Source organism: Protopterus annectens, chromosome 6.part0, assembly GCF_019279795.1.
Source record: "Protopterus annectens isolate FY-2018-M chromosome 6.part0, PAN1.0, whole genome shotgun sequence".
Lineage (NCBI taxonomy): Eukaryota > Metazoa > Chordata > Ceratodontiformes > Protopteridae > Protopterus > Protopterus annectens.
In genome coordinates this window covers 1,912,718,432-1,912,746,311 of record NC_056737.1, presented here as the reverse complement: position 1 = coordinate 1,912,746,311, position 27,880 = coordinate 1,912,718,432, and the positions used below count along the sequence as shown (strand labels likewise).

The window sequence follows — 27,880 nt, the reverse complement described above, 5'->3', positions numbered from 1 at the left end:
TTTGGTACTGGCTGTTCTTGTGGAAGGAGATGGTGAAGCTCTGTGCACTGAGAAGTCATGGCAAGGGTCTTAGATCCAAGGTTGAAATCACTGAGAAGTCATGGCAAGGGTCTTAAGATCCAAGGGTGAAAGTTCCATCTGAACTGCTGGGGCAGAAAATACTCTCTTCACAGCTCAAAGGCAGAATGGCTCAGAGAGAGAGAGAGAGAGAGAGAGAAAGAGAAAGAGAGAGACTGTCAGATCTGAGAAGACAAGCTTCTGAATCATAAGTCTCCCCTGCTCCGAGGGCAAAACCACCCAAGGTGGAAACTGAACTTGAGCTAGCCAATGCCAAGGCTCTGAGGTGTAGAGATGGCTATAAATGCTTCATAGTCAAATGCAACACCTGAGATCTGATAGGTAGACTATGCCACTGGGAGCTCTCCAGAACCAATGGAATTGAGCCCTCATAGAAGATCTCAGATCCGATGGTACAGTGATCCTTGGATCTGAGAAAGAGGATATGGATGACCTGGATCCAAAAACTCTGAAGCTACAGGAGTCAGAGAAGGAATTTCTAACAGAGGAGTAGCAGATATATGGATTTCTGTCCCAGAGAGGTAGGAGCAGAAGGAACACCAATCTGGCTCTGCACCAAAAGAATCTTCACCAGTGTCTCCACATCTTCTTCAGTGAAGCTCCTGGAAGAACGAGTGGAGTAAATGGATGGCGACCTGGGTCTTTCCAAAAATGGGGAAGGAACGGTGTCAGGAACTGGATTCAGAGACAGGGAGTGACTTGTCCTGGGCAGTAGTTTTGCAGGTTGGACTGGATCAGATAATGTCAGATCTGTGAGCTTTGACTTAGGAGGTGTCAGATCTGATAATATTTCTTTGACAGTGTGACTGATTTTAGCCTTTTTTGGGGTCAGGGGTTCAGACTGGATCCTTATAAGACTGCTTCCTCAAGAAGTCTGAAGCTGAGGAAGAGAAAGATGGCTTCAGAGAAGAGGAATTTTTCAGTTTTGTGTTTTTTGACTAAGCAGAGGAAGAAGTCTCAGATATAGCCTCTCCAAAGAATGAAGGAAGAAGATCTTTTAGAATCAATTTATTTTTCTGCTGTACTAAAGCACAAGGGTTAAAACCATGATATAAAGAGCAATCTTCTTGCAAATGGAAAATGCCTAAACAATAAATGTATGGGCATCAGACAGAGGAAGCTTGTACCCACACTTCATAGATTTTTTTAAATCCTGTCGTTTTTTCTGCCATAGTTAAGAAAAAAACAACTGAACAGTACAGATAAGCAGAAGTTTTTTTTAAAGGGGGAAGAGGAAAGCGAGAGAGGGAAATATCAACTATGGTAAAAAAGGAACTACAATAGTGTCATAGGGGGAAGAAAGATACTGATGATCGTATCTGTGAAGTACAGAAAATTGTACTAACGACAGAATATAGAATAAGAAAGTGTAAAAAAAATGTAAGAAACCACTAGGAATTTAAAAATGAATGGTAAAGGAAAAGATAAAAGTTTCTAATAAGCTTTGAAAGAAAATATTAAACTTATCTGCTGTATACTCAAGTGTGATGGAGGACCATGTCTTTTGCTTGAAGTAGCAAACAAGATCTGGGGTAATTGGGGTTATTGCATTATGAGCAAGGGAGAAGCTCGAGAGTTTCTGGTTACCACGAGCTTTAGCAATGGCTGAGCCAGATCCAATCCCTCTGATCTGAACCCATCAGCTGAAGACAGAATGAAAATTGACAACATCAGATCAAAACAACATAAGTGCAGTATGTCAGACAATTTTTACATCTCTTTTCTTAACCTTCAAATTTTCATTACCTTTTTCTGCTTGTATACCTTTCTCTTCTACTCTCACTCCATTGTAGTGTATATCTCACCCATTGATCTATGGGACCTCTATCTGCTGCCATCCATTCTACCCTTCTATTCTGATCTTACTTTCATCTCTTTCTGCAGCGTCTTCTCACCTCTACCTCTCCTTCATCATCACCTTACTTTTTTAACTCTGTTTACAGCTAGAATTTCTAACATGTTCACCTTACTGTTGCTATCAGGTTCTAATCACAATTTTTTAATGTGTTTTCAGTCATGTAATTGAACTCCAACTGGTTTGTCAACACTAAAAGGCATATCATAAAATTTTATGCTTTGCACTTTAGAAGTTATCCCATGTCTAGCCAATGGTTCTTTTTAAGCCTATCATAGTTTGACTAATCAGTACTTTCCATATCCATATATATTTTAGTTCCTCTCCTGTCAGATGGGACAACAGAATTTCCACCCACTCTGTTTTTGTCCCAGTTTTCTTGTGTGGCATGTCATTCAAATGTCACCAGACATGATTTTGGGTAATTTTCCCTGTTTAATGCTTTTATAGCACTTACATTTTAAGGGATAGCATTCATGTTAGGCAATCCTACTAACAGCTTTTGCAGCTGTGCTAGCTTCTGATCAGTCAACACCTTGAGCTCTTTTAGAATTTTTAATAAATTCCTCAGTACATTTAGATAAAAGCACAGCCAGAAACAGCAGAGAATAAAATCCTTGTTGGTAAGCACAACATATACATCAGCAAACATCTCTAGTTACAAACTACAAAGGGAAATGTTAGCTCAAAAACAGGTCATATATTTAGGAATCAAGGCATAGTATATTGGTACTTACTTGGCCAAATGGCCAGCATTCTCCTAAGAATACACTGGAGGAGAGTGTGTATAAAACAAGGTTTTATTCAGACAGCAAAATGAAATTAAAGTATAGTTCACTTAGGTTTCTTCTTTATAGACAATATAGGCAATATTCTCAATACTTTAGATTAAGATTCAAAGCTATCTGATCATGTCAAGGTAAGCAACAGTGTATCTAACTTCAAAACAATGACTGATAAGTTGTATGTCAATATATGCAGTTTAGTGAGACAATCTATTTGGTTGCAACTCCAAGCCTGACATAGAAATGCACTGTATTGTAGATTACTTTATCACACTGAGCGAACAGTCCCAAGACAACATTCCCTGCACCAGGATTTCAGACTAAAAGTCACACGTGTAGGCCCTGCCAGGTCTTTCTTATAGTTCCACTAAACAAAATATTCTCCTAAATATGCTTCAGACTACATCCACAATAAGTCCAAAATCCATGACCAGCAAGCCTGATATGACCCACAGTAAACCTACAACTGAGGAATCAGCTTCTTGATTTGCCTTCAACAGGTACCCCCCTTACACATCATTAAACAGGCAATTAGCTTCCCATCATTTGAGTAATATGACTGATTGCCTGACTAAAATGGTGTGCTTTGTTCTCCTGCTACATTTTAGCAATGCGTGCTAGCCTTAATGCTAATACAAAATCTGCCACTGCCCTAACCCTAACTGTGCACCTTACCTTAGAAAAAAATTTCTATAACACTTCCACTATTCAGACAAATTTGACTTGAATGTTTAGTAGGCTTATGGTCTGTAGATCTGAAAAGGATTATCTATAATCACACTTCCATGACAAATCTTTGTTACATCAGCTTTATAGCTACTTGACTTACTTGTTTTGTATTGTATTGTGATTAATGTGATTGTATTCTCTGGGCTGTTTCAGAAAAGGATCAGTGTGGATCTTTCTACTACCTCAATTAACAAACTTTATTAAATAAATAAATTAATATATTATTTCTTATTTTAAGCAATCTATCAATATGTACAAAAGTTTAGGTGAATAAAATTACTGTACATATTCTGCAAGTAGGGAATACTATTTAAAAAATGAGATCTAAACAATGTAACATTCTATCCCACAAGGTAATATATTATATTTGAGTTACTAATATTCTTAGTAAGTGACTTAGAATTACCTTCCACTGGTTAAAAAGTAAATGAAACAAGAGTCCATTTGTATAAATAAGACACTAAAATAATATGGAATTTGCCTTGTGAAATGTAATCCATAAAATGAAAAGGCCACATATGTTGTACATAGAAAACATTCTAATTGTGCTTATTCTTCAAAAAAACCTTGAATTTATTTTATATCCGCTGAATGTTCAAGTTACATAATGAAAGAAATTTCTTTTTACTTATTAAAGGAGAAAGAGATTATATTAGAGCAGAACTGAAACATGTAATCCCAAAAACAAGGAGTATTCAAAATTAATTTCCTATCTTTAACACTTGCAGTAGACCACCAAAGTTAGCAATAGTATGTCATCTACATATTTCAGCAAAAGGCCAATGAAGATACTAACTTAAGGCACTTGGAATTACAGCACAATTATCATGTACTTTACACTAGCAAAACAATACAGTAATAGGAGTATGATAAACACATTTATGGTAGTCTAGCTTTCAGATATCTAACCTTAGACACCACCACCATTTGGATAATCCAAGTTAAATCCTTGAGTCTAATTCCAGGGGAAACCTTTAGAGAATTTACCTTGGAAGAAGACCCATTTAGCACAATCAGCTTACAAACTCCTAGGTTTGGTTAACTCAGGAGAGCCAACATTGGTTTCAAAGAAGGTGCTGCTGCTATATTTATTATAAAAATAGTAATGCTGGTTAGGAGGATTTCTTCACACTTAAGAAACAACTTCATGTAAATTTTGGCGCCATTCATAATTATGCCTTCCTCAAAAGCTGTCAGATTTATGTCCTTAATTTCTTGTAGATGCCTTAAAGATATTACATTTGCAGATCATCTTATTTGCCTTATCAAGAAAAGAAGATGTCAAAGAGGTGACTATCTGGATTGTAGATACTCACAATGCCCAGTCCAGGAATGTGAAGACTGAATGACCAATAATCCAGACTTAAACACAGTAATACTGAGATTGCCATTTCTGGGAATATTTCCATTTCTCTGAGGTATAGCGATATCAGAGTTGGTGTATACATATATATATATATATATAGAGTCTAATTGTATTTGTGGTGCCAGTAACCCAGCCAACAAAGCATGCAAACAGCAGGCTAGGGTCATGAATTACAGTGATTACAGTGATTGTAGGGTCTCAGAGTCAGCCCGTACAAACGCCAACGACGGTTGCTCTAGTAATAAATTAAAGAGCAATCCCAGCGCCTCAGGTAGACAAGCATGTAAACGACCGGCCATTGACACTGAGGTCGTTGAGTCCTATGTTACGGGGCCAGCCCGAGCAAACGCTGAAATTGTTTTTCTTTCTAAAAATGTTGTAAATGTTTCTGCCTCTAAAAATACAGTTGATGTTTTTACTTCTAAAAATACAGTTGATGTTTCTACTTCTAAAAATATAGTTGATGTTTCTGCTCCTAAAAATACAGTTGATGTTTCCACTTCTAAGAATATAGTTGATGTTTCCACTTCTAAAAATATAGTTGATGTTTCTGCTTCTAAAGATATAGTGGATGTTTCTATGGATGTTTCTACAAATGTGGTTTCTATAAATGTGGTAGCCAGTTCGGACAATGGTAATAGGGTTGCTAGAGCCTTGGTTAAAAGCAAAGCTAGTGGCACAATATTGACCCCTACTACCGCCATTAATGCTGATGATGTTTCTCGCAATATGGCTGATGTCACTAGTGACGTTGCTGGCGCCAATAAAGTAGAAGAGATTTCTCACATGGGTGTTGAAGCTACCAGCAACGTGGCTAACAGCAAATCTGTTAGTAAAACAATCAAAACATTTGGTACAAGGCCTACCTTTGCAGGCGCTAAAAACATTACAAGTCCTACTAACAAGCTTGGAAGTAGGGCGACCTGGGCTGAGAGGCATTCCGATGCCCATTACACAGCCAGTGGTTCCGCAATTACGGTTGAAATTACTGATCAGGCGAGAACGCACAATGCAGTAGGCGAGGTCTCCCAGAGTCCCTCTAAGAGTTCTAAGCAGGATTTAGTTGGTTTCCATAATAGCGAGGCGTCTTATAATAATCAGGGCAACAGGACCCCAGCAGCAGAAGCGGAGGGTGGTCGCAGCTTTTCTGAGCACAATGTTAGCCCAGACCACATAGTAAGCTCAATCCACAGGGACATTACGGACCCTACACTGGTCATAAGCCTAGGCAGCCATGGGACACCTACTAATGAGGTCACCAGTGGTACAAAAGATCAGACCCAGATTAGGCCCTCCGGGGACAGCAGAATACCCCGGGCTTATGCCATCCCTCCACCACGTACCAGCAGATTTACTGATCACACCAGCTCTCCCCAGGGCAATACAGACAAAGGTACCACCTTACACAAAGGTCCAAGGCTTGTACCAGGGCCCGTCCTCGCCAGAGGCTTGGGAATCATAGAGGGGGCAGACAGACACCCCACCCCCACCCCCAATATTGCAGATCCCAGCAGCAGCGGCACACCTGCTGAGCGCTGGCATTTCACACCCATGCTGGGCGGTGTACCCACACCCCCAACTGCAGAAGAAAATCAGCCTTGCAGTACAGCCAGCACTGGCTCCAGTCGCCCCCCCGGTAGGGGCATTGCTAAGACCACTACAGCCCCTCAGAGAGGTCCCCCACCCTTCTCCCAAAGTGACTCCGGATCTACCCAATCGAGTCAAGGTTGGGACCCAGATACCCCCATTTTGAGAAGAAAAAGCACCATAAATCCCACACTACACACACACATCAATGTCTTTTCGAAAGTGTGTGAAACCGAGATTAGAGCACTGTTGCAAAAAACAGAACCCAGACCCAACAGTAATTTGTCCCACAGGGAAAGGATAGCCCTTAGACAACTGTGCCACAATGAGCAACTGAGGGTGCTTAAAGCAGACAAAGGGGCAGGGGTAGTAGTCATGACGGAAAGTGACTACACCCACAAAATGGAAGCGGTTTTGGCTGATACAGACAGTTACCGCACAATATCCAAAAGTGAGGTACTGGACAGCTTCCGCTCCATTGACTCTTCCCTGCTATTACTAGCCTACAAAGAAATGATCACAGAGGAAGAACTAGACTTCATGACAGTAGAGGCACCCACAGTAGGGCGTCTGTTTGGGATTCCCAAAATCCACAAGAACCAAAGTGACCCCCCCATGAGGCACATAGTCTCCTCGAAAAGGACCAAAACGGAATACATCTCTGAGCTATTAGACTTCTACTTTAACCCACTGGTACAAAGCTCGAGATTCTATCTCAAAGACTCCTGGCAATTTCTAAAAGAGATCCACAAGATCCAAAAAGAGACAGTGGACACCCCCTTTCTGCTTGTCACCTTAGACATCACAGCACTCTATCCAAGTATCCCTCATCAGGAAGGTCTGCAACTAGTCAAACGTTACCTAGTGGCACACAGAAATATGACACCGGCAAGGGCTGACACCCTATGCACACTCCTGAAACTGGTCCTCAATAACAACTTCTTTGATTTTAAAGGGACCATCTACAAACAACTTAAAGGAGTTGCCATGGGAGCCAAAGTAGCCCCCTCCTATGCCAACTTGGTCCTGTGTGCCTGGGAAGTAGACACCCTGACCCAGTTGGAGGGATTTGATAAGGTCAGTCTATATAAGAGATACATAGACGACCTTTTTTTCCTCTGGAAAGGCCCCCCCCAGGAACTTGACCTCTTCCTAAACACACTCATGAAAAGTATACCTTTCCTGAGGTTTACAATAGGAGACAAAGGGCACAGGGTCAATTTTCTGGACGTTGAATTGAACTTCGACACCACTGAGCGGAAGTTCTCCTCCAACATCTATAGAAAACCTACCCATAGGAACAACCTTTTGGACTTTCACAGTCAGCACCCAAACTTTATGAAAAAGAATGTGATTAAAGGGCAATTCGTGCGACTCAGCAGACTGGTGAGCTGCGACACCTTATACAGCACAAAAAGCTCCCAGCTCAAACAATGGTTCCTGGAGAAGAACTATCCCAGAGGACTAGTCAACAGAATGGCCCGAGAAGTGTCTGAACACAGACACACCAGGCACCAGCCCATCTTGGTTTATGGAGATTTTGAACATAAGAAGCCCAAGGAAGAAACCATGCCCAGGTTTCCAATTCCCATTACCACGGATGGAAACAATATAAAAAAGTGTCTGTCCCTGAATTGGGACATACTTAGCTGCAATGCAGATCTTAGCAAATCACTGGGGAACGCACCCTCTTTCACCCATAAGAGGTCTCAGTCTCTCAAAACTCTGTTTGAGAAGAACAAAACACTCCCCAGGACAGTAGGCGACTACAAAGGGACACACCCTTGTGGACAATGCATCTGCTGTGAACATATCAGTACAGATGACATAGTCATGATAGGTAAACACACACCTATCCGGATACAGGGCCGGTATGACTGCAACTCCACGCAGGTAGTGTATCTCAGCAGGTGCTCACACTGCCCCTGCTTTTATGTGGGTATGACCACCAGGAAACTCAGTGACAGAGTGAAAGAACACTACCAGGCCATAAGGAGAGCAGACCCCAATAATGCCCTAGCTAAACACGCAGTACACTGTAAGAAACCCACGAAGTTTAGCTTCTTAGTCCTGGAAAATGCCCCAAGCTTCAGTGAAGACTCCAGCACACCACTAGAGGTCAGAGAGTTAAAATGGCAAATTAAACTAGGAGCAGACAGCTACCCAGGACTCAATGGCAGCCTAAACATTAAATGTGTACTTAAATGGATCAGGTAGGCAAGGCAGAACCCCTCCCACCTGGGCCTGCAGTCACTTGCTACCTCCCATATTGTGTTACCTGTACCTGCCCACATGTATGACATCACTGTTAGTATTTATTGCCATGTTGGAATGCACTTGTATTGATTTCTGAAGAAGTTCACTTACTTTGTAATAAAAGTGCGAACGAAAGCGCTCAAATCAACCTCCTGGTGTCTGTGGCTTCCTTCCATTTAGAAGTTACCCCTTAAGGGCCTGATTTCTACAGCGTCGCTCTTGGATCTAAGTGTAGCAGTATCAGTGGCTTTCTTAATTTCATATATATATATATATATATATATATATATATATATGTGTGTGTGTGTGTATATATATATATATATATATATATATATATATATATATATATATATATATATATATATATATAGATATATGGAACTTACATATTATCGCACCCAGATTTTTGCGTTTGCGAAATTGGCATGCTGTCATGAAAACGAGTGCAGGAAACACCGTAAGGTGTTATTTTCAAGTCCTAACTGATGAGAAATCAATTTGTCTTACTTTCAGGAAGAGAAACAATTGTGCAAGCCTTCTTCCTGTTTGGCGTGCAGCACACACGCACGCTTCAATTATCAGGGCTGCTGTCATGAGAATGATTCAAACTGTTGACAGCTCTGTTCAGAGACCTACTCATAATCATGTAGATCACCCTTCTGCATCAGAAAAATGTAAACCAGACAAAGTAGTATAATGTTACATTTTTTTCCATGACAGTCTTACTCGTAACTGTTTTTATGGAGATTTGATTTTCATAGTTTGAATCTTTTTCTAACTCCTGTCATACTTCTCCAAATAACCAGCAAAGCACAACCACTACTGCTCTTCCCCTGGGAAGTCACATCAGTTAACAATGCATGCTTGAGTTAATCAAGAATAGGTATGGGAAGCCAGAACTGACTGAAAATGGAGAAGCTAATTCCATACATCTCCTCTGCTTAATTTTCAGGGGATGATAATAAGACCAGAATCGATAGGACAGTAGCCGTCATTCTTAATCAGGCTTATGTCTGCAAAGCAATGCACGGAAGACAGGGAGATGGTTTCTCAAATGTTTCTGTTCCTAACAATCATATATAGTTTTTATCTACTTCTAAGGAATTACAATAACAGTGGTAAGTATTTCCTGCACTCGGATCTGTGGAGGTATGTGCATTTCGCGACCGCGAAAATCTGGTTGCGACAATACTTAAATACCATATAGGTATATATGTGTGTGTGTGTGTGTGTGTGTGTGTGTGTGTGTATGTATATAAGTGCAGCAGCCCTTGCGCCCTGTAAAAAACAATTTTAAAGGAAAAAGGTTGTTGTGTCTTTCGGCTTTTCCTGGTTAGGGGTCACCACAGCGGAACTCCGGTCCACTAATGATCGGCAGTAGATTTTTATGTGCCGTGTTGCCAGCCCTGACATACAACCTTCAACGAAGGTATGCCCATTCACGCATGTCTCCACGCAGAAGATGCTCTAGCTGAGAATCAAACAGGACAACGTCTTACTGTGAGGCGACAATGCTACCGCAGCACCACCACTGCAGTTTTTAAAGGAAAAAGGTAATAGTCAATATTTGCTCTTCTCCTGTATTGTAATTTCCAACATTTCAATAGGGAGCCAGAAGAAGAAAAGCCAAAATATGTAAGCAGAATTCTGAAGTGCTAACCTGCTATAAATAGAAGAAAATACCAATATATTTATTTAAGATGTTGTTTGAGAACCATTTTAAATTAAATGTTCGGGAAACAGAGTGAAAAGAAGTTTAACTACTTGTATTGTTTTTACTAGTCATTTGTAAATCATTTTTCAATCAGAATATATAGGTTTAAATAGTCACAATATTAAAGTAGTCATTTGTAAACCTGTTTCAAACAGACTATAAAATTCTAGAATGCAGCAACGTTCTGAATAAAGGAGAATCACGTGGCATAAGCCACTATGTAGATAAAGCAATTCCACATATGTGAAGTTGGATGTGAAGCACTGTGAGTAGTGAACAGAACGGCAATAACCAGACCTCTGAAGAGTGACCAGAACTGCAGTAATCTCCTAGCAAAGCTGCCTGTATTTACATGCTTCATACAGTAGCCTAATCTTAGAGTGTTGCCTCATGTACCAGCTTAGCATCAGTGGAATGCTGCTGCAACATTACAGCTCCTCAAAAAGGATACAAAGACTGTGAAAGAAAATGCTGACAATGAAGTAGGGCAGCTGAGCAGTGATCCTCATAATTTACTATTGCACAATGACATTAACATTCAAAAAACGAGCATGCCGATTGGTCAGTCCAACCGACATGCCCATTGTAGATCGAGAATATAACAATGGTAAAGTCCGGCTGCTAAAGTATCATTGAGCAGTCAGATTTGCATAATTTGAAGGAAAGAAAGTCTGAAACGGAAATGCAGGTCATTATTTAGTGACTTCATTCCTAATAAAATTTGTGGTTTTCTGACAAATCACTGTGGAATGAAGTCTCTAAATAATGACACGCATTTCAGTTTCAGACTTTCTTTCCTTCAGACTATGCAAAAGAGCAACATTACCCCCCCTTTTTTTACTTCACATTTCTTAAAATAAGAAAAAAAGCTGTAACCTCTGGGCAGTTTAGAGGTACTTACAAGAGCAGAGAAAAATACAAGAAAAATCAGGCATGTTATACAAAACTAAAGAAACATACTTGATTTTCCTTTTGTTTTTCCCTGTCTCTCATACCTCTAAACTATCCATAAGTTACAGCTTTCTCCCCCCCCCCCAAAAAAAAAAAAAGGCAATGAAAATCTTCCTACCTCCATTGCTTACCTTCCAAAGCAGTGATCTACTGCATAAACATGGAAACAGGAGTCTCATACACATGAGCAGTACAGCAAAAAAGTAACGGAATCAGGAAACAATGCAGAAGAACATCAAGGCACCGTTACACAACAGACATTATTTACGAAAACTAAGTAATTTTTTCTTAAATAATGTTATTGTATAATGGCAAAAACTGACTCCATGGCGTGGTATATTTGCCCTCGTGATTAAACCACACCAACAGTGGGAAATCTACAATATACCACACCCACTTCATCAATTATTACTGTATTTAAGTACTCTCCCTGAAGAATATTTCCAGATAAGCTATGTCATTGCAACAAAGATTTTGTTGTGCTACTAACAAAATAAGTGGCAAACTTCAGCACAATCAGCAGATAGTCTTTAAATTTAACTTAGATTATCCAGAAGTGACTCAAGCTGTAACAAATGAGAAAGTATACTAATTTAATGCATATATGGACTCAAATATCAGCATCTAAAGTCAATAACTCAATATATAGGGAAAGAATATGAGCAGACAAATTTGAAGGTTCAGCCTGGGCCTAGTGAAACCAAAGAATCCATTTAAGAACCAGAGGTGCAAAAATTGCTCATAGATTGGGGTGGATCAGATGTTTAAGCACAGATGTCCAGTGCCATGTTCCAAGAAAGATTTAATAGCACAGATATCCAAAAGTCATAAAATTATCTTCAGTACTTCAGAGAGATAAGGGATCCCGGCATCACTCCAACCTGGAAGGATGAAAACTGGGCTTCCATCCACCCAGGTGTTCCTACTGGTGATACCGTAGAGCCTATGATACAACACCTTTGGCTGAATGCAAACTCTCCCGCTGTACCTAGAGACTACTAGACAAGCCAAACTGGGATTCAGAAACATTCTTTAGAGTGCCAGAGGTGAACTTTAGCAAGGAAGCTGGGGAAATTAGGAAAGACAACAAGTTTTGAATTAATATCAACAGAAATGATAATGCCTAGATAATACCTTAAAACATTAATTGAGTATCACTATACTATAAATCTTGTTATAAGACTCTGTGAGTTCATAAAAAATGTATCAACTGGGAGCCCTAAAAGAATGGACCCACTGCGAAAATATGAATGCATATTTCACAACTTGCCTACACTTTTTTAAACAACCTTGCACTGCAGCTCCAGTAACCTGTTAGAAAGTATTACCACTCTTTCCATCACCATCACTAATTGATTTTCCATTTAAATGTTCCATTTAGAGTAAAAATGAAACAAACCCTGTTTCCACTTAAAACATATCAATTTGCAAACTGAAGTCACTTTTATACTGCATACTTTTTAATTTCCCATATTAAGCACATTTGTAAAAAACACAGGCAGAGCACCTTATCATGTACAGTCGCACAGTCAAAGATGGCAACAGAAAAGAGGCTGTTCGTTAACAAAAAAGTGGAGTAGGTGCCTTTCTGAAGTGAAATGCAACACACTGGTGAACAGCAGTTTTGGTTTGCATTTTTGTATACAGAAGTACACATAAATCAATACAAGACTTATATAAACTTATCTCACTAAATGTTCAGGATGTCCTGCATTTTATGTAGGGAAAAATGAACACAGCCTTTGAAAAAGAATATACGAATACTGTTATTATATTTCTAAGCATAATGGAAGTAATGCTTTATTTAAGCATTCAAGTACTTGCCTGTCTTTTTCTAAGTTTAAATTTACAATTTTGGATCAAGTCACTTTGAACCCCCAAGGAGGGGATGTTAAAACAGCTTTAGAGAATAAAAAAGTTAGATAGCAACTTAATCTACATGCTATGCATTAGCCAGGAATTAATGATTACGCATCTATTCATCTATTCAGCCTGTTTTGAAGATGACAGCAGTTAAACCACAGTAAAAATTCACCTAAGGGGTGATTTTGAGTTTATTTTTTAAGCTTATATAAGTTTTGTATTGATTTAAGTGTTGTTTGAATTTTAATGTATTTAGTCATTGTATTAAAATTGTACTTTATGTCTTTAAATCCTACAAGCAATTACTCGATTGGTTACACTCAAAATCATATAAATTGCAGTGCGTGGTATTATGGGACATTCTGATGAAGTCCTGCTTGTGCAAGGGCAAAAGTGCTAAATAAATATCCTTTTTCATACTTTATATCTTATTTGGGAAGTGCCTTGGACTCTGGCTCTAGCATTATTTTATTTGAAGGCTTGGTAATGCTACAACAGTTCCCTGATTTTACATTGGGAGCATGTGGAGGAAGTGTGGTTCCCAAGGATCACAGAGGAAAGAAATCATTTTTGTAGGGATTTTATGCAGTAACCCAATTTCCTTAGGTTTTAGGACCCATTGATTGCTCCCATATTGCTGTTAAGGCCTCAACTGGTACACAGAAATAGCCGTCCATCAGCTGAAAGGGTTTCCATTCAATGAACTGACAGGATATATTATATACAATGTGTCTGTGCATCATGCAGGCAGTTCCCATGACTACCACATCTGACACACATTGGCCAGAATAGATACAACAAGTATTAAAACTGATGCTGTGCTATACAGTGCACTGTCTAGGTTGTACATCAGATATCACCTACTGATATAATACAGCAGTGAGGGCTGGGCACAGTTGCCATTGCACACACAGGTGAGGAGGGGCACATTAACGGGTCTATGACAATGGATAGAATAGTAAAAAGATCAAACAGCTGTAAAAACAAAAAATGCCATTCATAGAAATCTGTTTCCTGAGATCACGGTACAGTGAAAATTGGAAATTTTGCCCTTTCCTCACTGTAGTGTGATCTTGGAGTTGGTGTGTATATATATATATATATATATATATATATATATATATATTTAGTGGGGGGTGTGGGGGTGCAGTTCCCCACAAAATGGATTTCTATGAGCGGCATTTTCGTTCTTACAGCCATTCGATCTTTTTACTATTCGATCCATTGTCATAGACCCCACAGTAACAGGGACCAGCAATGGGCACAGTAGTCAAAGGAAGAGACCAAGGCTGTGGAATGGAATGTGTGATATGGACCGGATATTAGGGTGGGGATCGGCATTCCATGTAATGAGAGGATACTGCTTCCGGGGGGAGGTGGGTGTACAGATGTAGTGGCTACTTGCTTAACATGGATTCTAGGCAAGACAGCTACTGCAGATGTGGTTGCGCTATATGTATGTGCATGTCTGTGTGTGTCTGAGAGAGGTGCTGTAGTAACTCAGGTGGCAACAACAACACAGACTATGAAACTCCCTTGCTATGGATCTGTCCCCTTCAAGGAATGGCACTGACACCAACAACCACCAGCAAGGATGAATGTGAACCATAAGAACAGTACTGTCTGGTCTTACCATGTGCCTGAATGGCACATAGGCTGCATGTAGTGGCCACATCACACCATTCACACCAATGATGGGTGGTGTGGAGGAGCTAACAGTATGCATTGTTGGTCAAACTGCCCAGTGGAGTCTGCATACAGTGCAGGCAGATGAGTGGTAGCCATATGATTGGTGTAATCCCTGGCATATAGCAGCAAACAGCCCCATGGAATCTGTGAGGGCACTCGTGCCTGTCCAACATACCTATCAGTAAGCTGATTCCCTAATGAACATCATCACTGACAATCAACTAGATCCAAGGTTTGCACTAACGGGTGGCTAGCCCTGCCACACTAGTTCTTCTACACCACACACTCGCACCCACATTCACACCTATGGTCAATTTAGAGTTGGCCTTTTCACACCCAGCATGACACTTTTTTGCATTCTATCTCAAGTGTGCTAATTTCACCGATAATATTTGCTTTAAAAATGAAACCTTACTGTGCATTAAAATACTAAATGTAAGCATTAAAACTTTAAATATTAAACATTATTACAATAAAAATGTATGACAATACTGTATGGTTATGGTACAGGCTGTAGTGTGATGCATTCACTTGTCTCTGTTTAATCAGTTGGGCTTTACACTCATAGTCACACCCCATCAGCCATGAGTATGTTACAGAATAAACCACATATTAATCATGCATTTCTGCAGCACTAATGATTATCATTTTAAGTACATGCACATAGAAATAATTCAAGTACAATCATTTGTTATGAGTGGTTTATTTTTGTTTCACATTGTAAACATGCTCTTTACTGATGTATGTTCTATATGATGATTACTGTGTACTTTTGTACAATTAGATTATTTAAGATTATAAGGCTTTTAGTAGTGCATATAGACAGGTGTGAATTATAAGTAACATTGCTTACTAGAGTGTTACAAAGACAGTGCTGCTGTAGTAGCTATTTTTACTTACCTCCACTGACTCCCTTAATGCTTAATTAATGCTACAGGGAGTATAATAAGTGCTAGTGTTGTGCATGCACAGGCTTGTCCATGTGTTTAGGTACACTTTGCTGAGGCGCACCTTTCTGGACAGTCCAATAATCAGTATACAAGCATGGATCCCCTCTCCAGTGTGCTGTGTTATTATGTCTGTTATCCTACACTGCTTAGTGTAAATCAGAAGCCACATCAGGCAGTGCCTACAATGGTGTCTAGTGGTACCCAGCATGTGACTGACTAGCTTTGTAAATGTAAACATCAGCTGCAGAAAACTCTCTCATGGATCTGCTGTTATGGTAAGCTGTGGAAAGCTCATTATTTTGTAAGTACTATGCAGATGCAGTGATCCTCACACACTGTTTGCCCTTTTACTAACATTTTGTTCTTATTGTTTCAGCCTATTTGATGCAGTTTATTCCCTGATTAAGTACAAGATCCATCGACTGCCTGTGATTGACCCCATTTCTGGAAATGTACTACACGTCCTCACTCACAAACGTATTCTCAAGTTTCTACACATATTTGTGAGTATTGCCTGTCCATAGTTTAAAAGCTTAATTGCATAATCACACAGCTACTGGTATTATAACAAACACTGATGCAAGCTATTTTTACAAACTGTTGACTACACGAATGTAAAAATACAATTTTTTCTTTAACTAGTATGGAGAATTCTAGCAAAGAATTTTTATGCTTAAGGCATATTTATCTCAATTACCTGTCTATCTATCTATCTACCTATCTATCTACCTATCTACCTATCTATCTATCTATCTATCTATCTATCTATCTATCTATCTATCTATCTATCTATCTATCTGTCTATAATTATAGGTGTGTGTGTGTGCATTTTATATAGTGATTATATCATGAAAGGTCAAACTAAAAAAATCCCAAAATATAAAATACCAAAAGAAAAACAATGAGTGTACAAATCCTAATCTCACTGAACCCCAACACAGAAAAAACAAACTACTACCAAAAACTCAGTGTAGAAAGGAAGCTCAAAATAAGTGTTTCTTGCAGGGGGCAAACTTCCCACACCTCCTGACTTATAAATACCAATTCCATGGTCATACAAAAGAATAAGAGAGAAATCTCAATAACGAAATGAATCACTGTCCACACACATATACTAAGTATCTACGCTGGCAATGATATCCTCATAAAAACAAACTGCATCACTTAAAGGACTCATCCCTAAATGAATTTCATCTACCCAAATGTGTATTAATATACTCACACAACCAGACAACCAAAAAGTAGTTGACTAACTGTGAGTTCAAAGTGTGCTTCCAGGCCTTCCTTCACCAATGCAAACTGGTTGACCAAATGAATGCAAAATATTTGCACTGTACACATATGCACACTATAAATATGTATATATATATATATATATATATATATATATATATTTACACACACACACACACACACACACACACACATATATATATATATATATATATATATATATATATATATATATATATTAGGCATAATGTTGAACATGACATTTCTTTGAAGCTATTTTCAATTACGCTATTATTGCTGAATAATAATAAAAACATAAAAAAACAAACAAAAATGTACTTCTTTGTTTTCTTGTCAAGTCTGATTTTTTTTTTTTTATTTAAATTTCTAGGAACTTGTGCTTAGAAGATGCATATGTATCAAATCCTAGTCTAGTGTATAGTTGTATTCGTTGGAGAAGGATGCTTCAGTCTGCTGCAGTGATTTTTTTTAACTTTCAAAGTATCTGTTGTTTAAACTGAAAAAAAAAACACTCGGTGCAGAACCAAGTGAATACTTATAAAATTTATTGAGTGCTTTTAACCACTAAAAGATCTTCATCAGAATAAAAACCCTAACAATAACAATCTTCTAAAAGAATGGGTGCATGCAGTCACATGACCATAAAACCACATACTTCTCCTTTTATTTATAGCTCTTACAAACTTTATTTCTGTTTAAAGCACATTTATAATTAACAATGCCATTCAATCCAGGGTGAACATATGAAAAGTGTGACATATTGAACATAGTTCAACAAAATCTGCCATTTGATCTCACAAAATTCAAGTTTGTTTTCTTTGCTCCTATTGAAACTATCTCAAACATAATTAGCAACAGTAAAAAAAATAAATAAATGCCATAAAATCTACATATATAGTTGAACATTTCACTAAAGCATTAGTAATATTTATGTTTCTAAACAGCATAGTGATGTTCATAAGTGCATTTCCTTAAACTTCTCTTAGTTTTCCCTACATAATAATAATTACATATAACACACTGAGCATAACAAACAATATAAGATTTAATAAATCCTGGATTTGCACAAGTCCTTTTGTAGAAGTGCAATCAAAATTAATACCATCAGCTATGTACCTACACACAGAACAACTAAAACATTTGTAAGTTCCATTCTTGTTATCTTTTGAACTTCTACCCTTTTACTTTCTAACATGTTTTCATATTCGTTCCTTCTTTATTAATAAACATGAGTTTGTCACCCTCTATTTGAAATATTTTTCATAGGATCATAGGAAATTACTAGACTATTGGTCCTGAGGCTCTTAAAAGCCTAGCCAAGAATTTAGCTCATGTTCCAACAAGCCAGCACCCTATGCCACTGTTCAGCAGGGACACAGGTGGAATCTTAGGGGTGTATTTTCTGTTCCCCATCCAGTTATTCAGGTTGCACTTAAAAAGGTTTAATGAGGTACTCTGCTTTATGTGGACAGGGAGTCCATTCCACAAAAGGGGGAATCTCTGGGACACAAATCTGTCCCATCAACAAGTCCTATTGATGTCACAGACCAGGTTGAGGTCGCACATGCGGGTTACTCGAGTGTACCTTGACTTGCGGATATGCAGCAGTCCCATCATGGTGGGGTCTGAGATTGCTTTGTATGCCAGACAGAGGTCACCTCTGAGGAGTCTGTAGGAGACTGAGTAGAGGGACAGGGCTTTTAGCCTATCTGTGTAGGGTAGATGTTTGAGGCCCTGGATTCTTCGGGTGAGGAACCTCTGTGGTCTTTCCAGCTGCTGCATGTGCTTTGTGAGGTATATGATGAAAGGGGCATTGTACTCAGTAATGGGTCTTATATGGGAGGAATACAAGGATGTTATGACCACCTTGTCCCTGGATGAGATATCCTTACTAATGAGTGGGCCACGTAGAAAGTTTTCCATACAACGGAGGCAATATGGTGGTCAAAAGTCAGTTTGCTACCAACCTGGGTGCCCAAGTCCCTCACGACTGATTGCATACTTAGTACCTTATTATCAATGTAATAATTGTGGGGACATCACTCTCCCCAAAAGGGATGATGATGCATTTTTTGGCATTCAGTTTGAGGTCATGTTTCTGGCACCAGTCATTTGTTTGGGTGAAACCCTCTTGGAGGGTGTCCACATCGCTAGGTGAATTGATGACAGCACCCAGCATGCAGTTATCTGCAAACTTGGTCAGCCATAGCCCACTAGATTTGGCCTACATCTCTGAGAAGAAATCCCAAAGAGCAGAAGTCCCAAGACCAATCCCTGGGGTACACGGCTTGTTACGGGTCTACTAATTAAGGTGGCTTCCCCTATTTTGACTAGGTTGGTTCTGTCAGTGAGCCAGTTTGCTACCCATCTGGTAACATATGGACTGATGCCTAGTTGAGAGAGTTTATCTATTATACCTGAGTGGGGAATAGTATCGAAGGCTTTGGCCAGTCAAGGTAGAAGTTATGCACCATCTTCCCCTTGTGTATGGCCTTGGAGACTGTCTCATAGAAGTCGACCAAATTTAACTGTTATGACCTCCCCTTGACAAAACCAAACTGTGTGGGATTAAGTGTCTGGAGGTTGCCATTCTCCTTGTTAATGAGATCCAGGATAATCCAGTTCATGGTCTTGCAGATCAGGCTAGTTAGGCTGATGGGTCTATAATTTCCTGGATCTGTGGATGCTCCACCTTTGTGCAAAGGGACGACAGTAGCTGTCCTCCACTTGGCGGGATGAAGCCAGTACTCAGGCTTTGGTTGAATAGGGTGCTTAATGGTGCTTGCAAGTTCCTGCCTGTGTTCATGAAGGATGCAGTCTGGGATGTTATTGGGTCCCATGGAAGCTGTATTTTTTGCCTTTGAGATGGCAGTGATGACTTGCTCCCTAGAGATAAGGTGAAGGGGGCAGGTACTGGAAATGTCCTGTTTTACTGATGGGGGGGAGAGGAGTGAAGTTTTCATTGAACCTGTCTGCCAGCAGGTTGGCTATATCTACAGCATTTGTGTATGTGGTGTCCTTGACCACCAGTTCTGAGCAGATCTGGGTGCTTCCCTTGAGATTGCTGACATATCTGAAGAAGGCCTTATGATTGTCTTTAGTAGATGTGGCCAGTTTGGACTCAGAGTTTGCTTTGGAGGATTTCACTAGTGCTCTTATTTGCTTGTTCAGGCTAAGGAGAGATTGCTTCCAATTAGGCCTCTGCTCCTTTTTGGTCCTGGACAGCATTTTTTTCCTTTTATTATAGACTTTATTTATTGTAGATGTCCACCAGACAGGTTTACTCTTCCTTCAGGAGGATGACTTTGTCCTGTCTGGTATTCCTGATTTCATGCAGCTATATAAATGCTCATATAGTACTTTGGTGTAGGTTTGGACATATATGCCAGCTCCTGTGGAAGAGGAGAGGGCTGTGAAGCTGTTTATACCTTCCCGCAGGAGGTTGTAATCAGCTTTGGAGAAGTTTTTTTGTTTGACCCTAGCGGGGGGGGGGGCAGTGGACATTGTGACTTCAAAAGTGACAGCTATGTGGTCAAATCTTACCAGGGATGATGACACTGTAGGAGTGCTGCAGTGGTTACTCATGTTGGTTAATATCAAGTCCAAGTTATTTCCACATCTTGTGGGGGTGTCAACCAACTGGTCCAAGGCATTTGCATTGACGAAACAAAGGAATCTCTGGGCATTTGTGTTTTGGCATTAGTATTTTTTCCAAACTGGTTGGATAGTTAAAGTCGCCCAAGATCAGGGTAAAGGGTTGAATCTTGATAGATTCAAAGAGGTCAAGATAGGTGGAGTGGGCATCCTGAGTCAGAGTTGGAGGCCTATAGCTATCTATGATTTGAATAGATGTCTTGTCAATTGTTAACTGCACCTGGAGTATTACCTGTGCATCATACTGTTTGACCAGCTTAGAGGTGTATATGACTTTTACATATATTGCAACTCCACCTCCGTTTGTTTTGTTGCCCATGTTTTGGGGTCTGAATGAATGATAGGATGAGTAACCTTCTATGGCTGCAGTGCACTCTGCAGCTTTAAACCAGGTTTTGGTGACTGCACAAATGTCAGATTTTTCTAGGATTAAGAATGCTTGCAATGAGTGCAGTTTCGTGTTTAGACTCCTAGTGTTCGGCAGCATGACCTTTAATTTACATTTTGATGAAAGTTTCATGTTGGTAGTTTTGACCTCATGGCATTGCCTAAAAAAGGCACTATGGGGGAGGTAAGAGCCTTTTCCAGGAGCCTGAAGCCCATTGGAGACAGATGCAGGCCATCTCTTGCAAAGCATCTTGGTTTGTCAATCATGTCATCCCAGGCTGTCAGGTATTGGATTCCCTTGGAATGACACTAGAAACTAAGTCAGTTGTTAAAGTCAATCATTTTCTGTTTGTATTGAGGCATCAAGGGTGATGGTAGAATGCTGCTTAAGGCTAGGAATATACCTGCCTGGGACACATACTCAGTGAGCATGATCATGTCTCTCTTCATATAGTCCAGGGAGGTATGTCTCAAGTCATTCACTCCAACATGGACTATGACAGAGTCATAACAGTACCTGTTGAGAGACTTGAGTGCATTGGTGATATGGCGGATTCTGGCACCCGACAAACAACTAAATGTGACTTTCTCCTTATCCAGTCTGGTGAGGGGCACTTCTGTGTGTCTCACAATGGAATCTCCTATGACTAATATGTTGGGTTTATGTTTAGGCTTTAGTAGCTGTGAGACACAGGTTTGTGGAGTATATGTAGTGTGTGGTGTGGTGGGCCATAGAGTTCGCGTTTGTTTATGCCTCGGAGTTCTTTTTTGTTTGGGTATGTTTTTGTTGAGGACCTTCACATATGTGGGGGTGTGTTGTGTAGGTGCGGATGGTGTTTGAGGTGTGGTGTTCATGTTGCCAACCTTCTCAGTGCCAGATATACTGGTTCGTGGGGGAAAGAGCAATGACACTAGGTGCTTGATGTAATTGCATCTCTCGCAAATTGTGTTCCTAGGTTGTAGTAGTGGAGGGTTGTCCGTGTACGTGAGGCATTTGCTACACTGTCTCAGGCTGCCCATATTAACCAGACTGGCAGGAGAAAATGTATGAAATTGTCCATCCATATTTGTCAGAAACTGAAAGAGCTAAGAGGGTAAAGGGAGGAAGGTCTAAGAGTAGTACTACTAGATGATAACATGAGTGCTACTAAGGGAAAATTTGTAGCTGGAATACCTCATAAAGGGTTAAAAACTGTGCAGCTGAAACTCTGGATGCAGCAGTCCTGTATCTAGACTAGGCTACTCAATTTTAAGGTTAAGAATACAGTAAACAAATCTCACAATGAAGCACAGATAAATCATTTATAATCAAAAGAATAGAACTTGCAGTATGAAAAAATACAGTTAAACAGCAACAAAATGCAGTAAAATACAGTTAAACAGTAATGAATTGTAGTAGATAGCAATGAAACATAGTTAATCAGTAGATTGCTTTAAAACAGTAGCTCACAATCACAACAGTAACCAGGGTTGCTAGATTTCCGACTGGCCAGGTAGGGACAAAGTGAAGACTAAAAAAAAAAAAAAAAGGTCTTTCACTGTAAGTGAAGACTTACACACAAAAAAAAAAGGTCTTCCACGCTACGTCTTTAATGCAGAACATCAGAGTTCCGCATTAAACAAAAGTAGCTCTGTGTTTATTTTTTATTTGATTGGCCCGGGCCAGTCAAAAATAAATAAACACGGAGCTACTTCTGTTTAATGCAAAACATCACAGTTCCACATTAAACAGAAGTAGCTCTGTTTTGCGATTTTTTGATTGACCCGTATACCGGTATATGGGCCAATCAAAAATCGCTAAAAACGGAGCTACTTCTGTTTAATGCGGAACATCGCAGTTCTGCATTAAACAGAAGTAGCTCTGTTTTGCAATTTTTTGATTGACCCGTATACCGGTATATGGGCCAATCAAAAATCGCTAAACACAGATCTACTTCTGTTTAATGTGGAACATCGCAGTTCTGCTTTAAACAGAAGTAGCTCTGTTTTGCGATTTTTTGATTGGCCTGTATACCGGCATACGGGCCAATTAAAAATCGCTAAACACAGAGCTACTTCTGTTTAATGCGGAACTGCGATATTCCGCATTAAACACAAGAAGCTCCGTGTTTAGCGATTTTTGATTGGCCCATATGCCGGTATATGGGCCAATCAAAAAAAAAAACAAAACGGAGGCTGCCCAGGATTTAAACTGGCGGTGTGGGACTTGGGATCAGGCTGCTGATCTTGGGACAGTCCCGCCCAAATAGGGACGTCTGTCAACCCTGACAGTAACAGACAGCACAAATAAAGCAGCACTTCATTAGATACTGTCATCGATTTAATGAGGCTACCAATAAGCAGTAATAAATATGGCAAACTAAATGCAGTTGAACTCCTAAGCACAAGTAGCAAAATGAAGTAGGAAGAGGTATACATATATTTTTTGTAGTAGAAAGTGAGGAGACAGAAGATAATAAGATAATTCAAGGCTGAGAAGCTAAAGGAGTGGGCCTTTGCAAAAGTCTCACTATAAACAGTATAATGAGCTGATTTAATGTGACTGGGGGGAGTGTGCAGTATCATATTTATACTAGAGGTGGGCAACTCAAAGCCACTAAGCTTTAGGACCACAACAACAGCTAGGCGGGTGAGTGGGATAAAAAAACAGTTGCACAGATTAAACATATATGCAGTAAAACAGAAGTGCAGAAAACAGTTGAAGATAAGCCCTTATCTTTTTTCAGTATCACAGCAGAGCAAATGGCAGAAGGCCTATCTCACTGCAGCTTTGAACAGCTTGCGCAAACAAGTACAAACTACTTTAAAACACTGACTATTAAAGGCAAAGAAACAGAAACCAGGCAAATTATTCAATCAAAATAACACAGTGTTGCAGCAATGCTTCTAGCTAGATCAAACTACACTGATTCTCTCTCCCACAAAGAAACAGCTAGGCCTCTCTAGATGAAAGATTTCACTACAAGCTCCAAAGGTCACAAACAGTAACAGATATTCAGCTCTAACAGACAACGAAAAGGAGACTAAAAACAGTTACACAGATTAAACTGATATGCAGTAAAACAGAAGTGTAGAAAACAGTTGAAAATAAGCACTTATCTTTTTCCAATATCACAGAAGAACAAATGACAGAAGGCTTATCTCACCACAGCTTTGAACAGCTTCAGCAAACTGTTATGCATAATGTTTTTAATCTTAGTACAGTCAGTGGAAAAAAACTGATAGCATTGATATGGACCAAATGATATCCTGTTTCTTTTAAACATTTTTGGTTTCATCAGTTTGTTCTCTGTCAGTGCCTTTATGGTATTATCAACTTGATCTGGAATCTTTCATGTAATAACCGCAGTAAATATTCTATTTCATCAGCCTCATTGGTAACTTGTTCCATTATATAACACTGTCATTTAACTAAACTGTTTTTCAAATAGGTTGGATGCATATTACTATAGTATAAAAGAGTATTGCTTGATGTGTCCTTATAGCTGACTACTGTATTTAACACTGTAGTACCCTCTTTTTTATTTCTTCAGCATCTAAAAAACTAACACTATTCTTGTCCTTATTAAATAAGAATTTTTGTTTGAACCAAGTTGAAGTGAGGTGGGCCACCAGTCACAACTCTGAACTGATATACCAGATGCCTAGAGGCTTCTGAGCTTCCCAAAATCCATAAGTTGCCTGTGTTTTGCTTGTTTATACTACCTACTGCACTTTTTATTGTCTGCTGCCTACTTTAATACTGTATTTAATACTGTGTACTAAACTACACTGTAGTACTGCAATTGTTTGCCTTACTCTGCCTGTTAAATCATATTTTATTGCTGTTTTCACTGTTTGCAAAGCTTTTTTTTTTTGCTATTTTTACTGTTTGTTAAGTAATTGCTGATACCTTTCACCGTTTGCAAAGCAATCTGTTCTGTTTGTTGTTTTCTCACTGAGCAGTGTTTTAAATAACTGATTTGTTTGCTGTTTGAAACATTCTTTAGAGTCTCCTTCCTGTTTTTCTGTTGTTTAAAACATATTTTAGTGTCTCACTGATATATTTCTGCTGTGTTAACATTTCTTTAGTGTTTGCTGTCTAAATTAGTGTAGTTAGTAGCTGTAGCATAGTCCGGATGCCAGTTTGCTGCATCTAGGTCTGATTATAGTGGTTGTTTGTTCTGAACATATTTTTCAGGCCATCTTTGATTGGAAGGGGCCCTTCTGCACTCTAGTGAAAGAAGTGTGCTGATTGTATTCATTATCTGGTGAAGGGTGGTTGGTCGAAGCCTTGTAGTAAACACCCTTAATGGTTCTTTTGAACTTTTTAAAAGTTTTTTTTTAGTTTTTAGCATCTGGTATATAAGCCCCTCATTTGACTGTGTATCTGCTTATTTGCATGACTTGCAGCACTGCACACTGCTGCTCAGTTGTGCGCCACAGCCAGACAGATAACTTTGACAATTTTCCCTTAGATACAGCTATAGCATATTAGTATAGTCCTCATCCTTAGTACTTTTCTGATCTAAGAAGTACTGTTAGTGAGCTGTGACCTATTAAACCACCAGCAAAATAAAAAAAAACCACAACAGTAATATCCATCTACAGTGCATCTCCTTGATCAGTCTTGAAAAGCCCCCTCCCCCCTTTGTGATAACAGTTCTTAAATCTAGCATTAGACAGTTGGACTACCCTTATTTCTCCTGCCACCCTTATTGACTTGGGTCTCCTCAGGCAGTGTGACAATTGCCTCATGTACACTGACAACCCTCTAATAATAACTCACTCTAGTACAGAGTGCGAGAGATGCATCTATGCCAAAAATCTTGAATCCCTGCTCGCTCACACTCAAAACAGTAACACTAAAGAGGTTTTCAACCCACCACCACTACTCATGCACATAGTACCACTACTCATAAACACAGTACACATTAAACACATAAATCAACATACATAGAGGTGCTCTCAAAAAACTTACCAAAACACCAGAGACCTCCAATACACTAGACTACTACAACAAACGCAGTTCCCACAGCACCCATGACACATAGCAATGCCAGTGTCTTACCTACCAGGCCTGTAAGGCGTAACATTCAAAAAACAGATTTTGTTGTCACTGAAGACTCCATAGTGAGACACACAGATGTCCCACTCATTAGGTTAAACAAGGAAAAAGTCACTGTCACCTGTCTGTCTGGTGCAAAGATTCATCAGATCACTCATGCACTCAGGTCTCTCAGCAACAAGTACCGTTATGACTTTGTCATAGTTCATGTTGGAGTGAACAACCTGAGACATACCTCACTGGACTATATGAAGAGAGACATGATTGAGCTCTCTGAGTATGTGTCCCAGGCAGGTATGTCCCTACACTTGAGGAAAGACTCTTATCTCCCCCATAGTGCCTTTTTTTAGGCAAGGTCTCAAAAACAAACTTACCAATTTGAAATTTACCAATCATAACAAAATAAGGGTTATGCTGCTAAACGCTCTGAGCTTAAACTAAAAACTGCACACCCTGGAAGCAGTACTTTCACTGGAAGATATAAATGTCTGCAGTCACAGAAACCTGGTTCAGTGCCTCAGAGAGTACCTCGGCCTTGCAAGGCTACAATGGCTTCCACACCTACAGACCACAAAATGAACATGTGAGAACCAAGGGAGGCAGTGTTTCTATCTATATTAGAGATAAATTCACCTCCCATTTAGTTAGACTGGACAACTTCATAGAGCTACTCCAAGTTTAGGTTACTGTGGGTAAGACACCCATTCAAGTCATAGCCAGTTATAGATTCCCTTCCATGGGTCGTGATCCGCATGAAGCCTACGCAACCAAGCTGGAGTCAATCCAAATATTGTTGAACGCTCTGGTTATTGGGGATTTCAATTATCCCACCATCCACTGGGAAACCTACTCTATCCCTAAGTCACTAGCACAAAAGTTTCTTGACTTTATTAACTCAAATGCCCTGGAACAAATTGTTCAAACCCCAACAAGTGGAACAAAAACACTAGAACCGGTCCTCACTAACATGACACAGATGCACTGCTGCAACTGTCAGACCCTCGTTAGTTAAATCCGACCACAAATTAGTCACCTTCAAGCTGGTACTAACACCAAAACTCACAAATGGTGAAGCCAGACTAAAAAACTTCACCAAGGCAAACTATACCCTCCTAGGGGTATGCATAAATGCATTCCAAGCCCCACCCCCAGCTGAAAGTGGAAACTACACCAAAGCTTACACTAAAGCCCTGCACAATCACTTGCAGAAGTGTATTGCCGCGGCTGTTCCAGAGGGAATCTAAGTCACAGCCCCAAGTAAAAAACAAGCCACCCAGGTGGACATCCAGCATCAACAAACTTTACAACAAAAGCAAAATGTTGCTGTCCAAACAAACAAAGGCGAGGCCTCAACATTGGAAAAGTACTCTCCTGAGCCTCAACAGGCAAATAAGACAACACGTCATATACTCTAAGGGCATTTTTGGGAAAACCTTAGCAAGCACAGACAAGGATAACCAGAAGGACTTTTACAGCTACGTATGTAGCCTAAAAGGTAGAACCCAAGCACATGCTGAACTTATGACTAATGGTATGACACACACTGATGCCACAGAGCTAGCAAACCTGTTAGCAGATAGAGTTGGTGAACATTTCACTCTCTTATCCCCACCAGACTTATCATAAACCTTGCCCCCAACTTTCCCCCACCCTACATAACTGAAGAGCAGGTCATTAAAGCCTTGTCTAAGGCAAAAAGCATAGCATCTATG

The 27,880-nt window shown here is 39.7% G+C and overlaps 1 protein-coding gene across 2 annotated transcripts in view; it reads left to right on the top strand.

Annotated features, from left to right (window-relative positions):
- The window catches only part of PRKAG3 (protein kinase AMP-activated non-catalytic subunit gamma 3), a 1,357,042-nt gene that overhangs the window by 922,960 nt on the left and 406,202 nt on the right, over nt 1-27,880 (top strand). For both annotated transcript variants that reach the window (XM_044075227.1, XM_044075226.1), the window contains one exon: nt 16,203-16,329. In XM_044075227.1, coding sequence (XP_043931162.1) covers nt 16,203-16,329 — 127 coding nt within the window. The remainder of the gene's footprint in view (nt 1-16,202; nt 16,330-27,880) is intronic.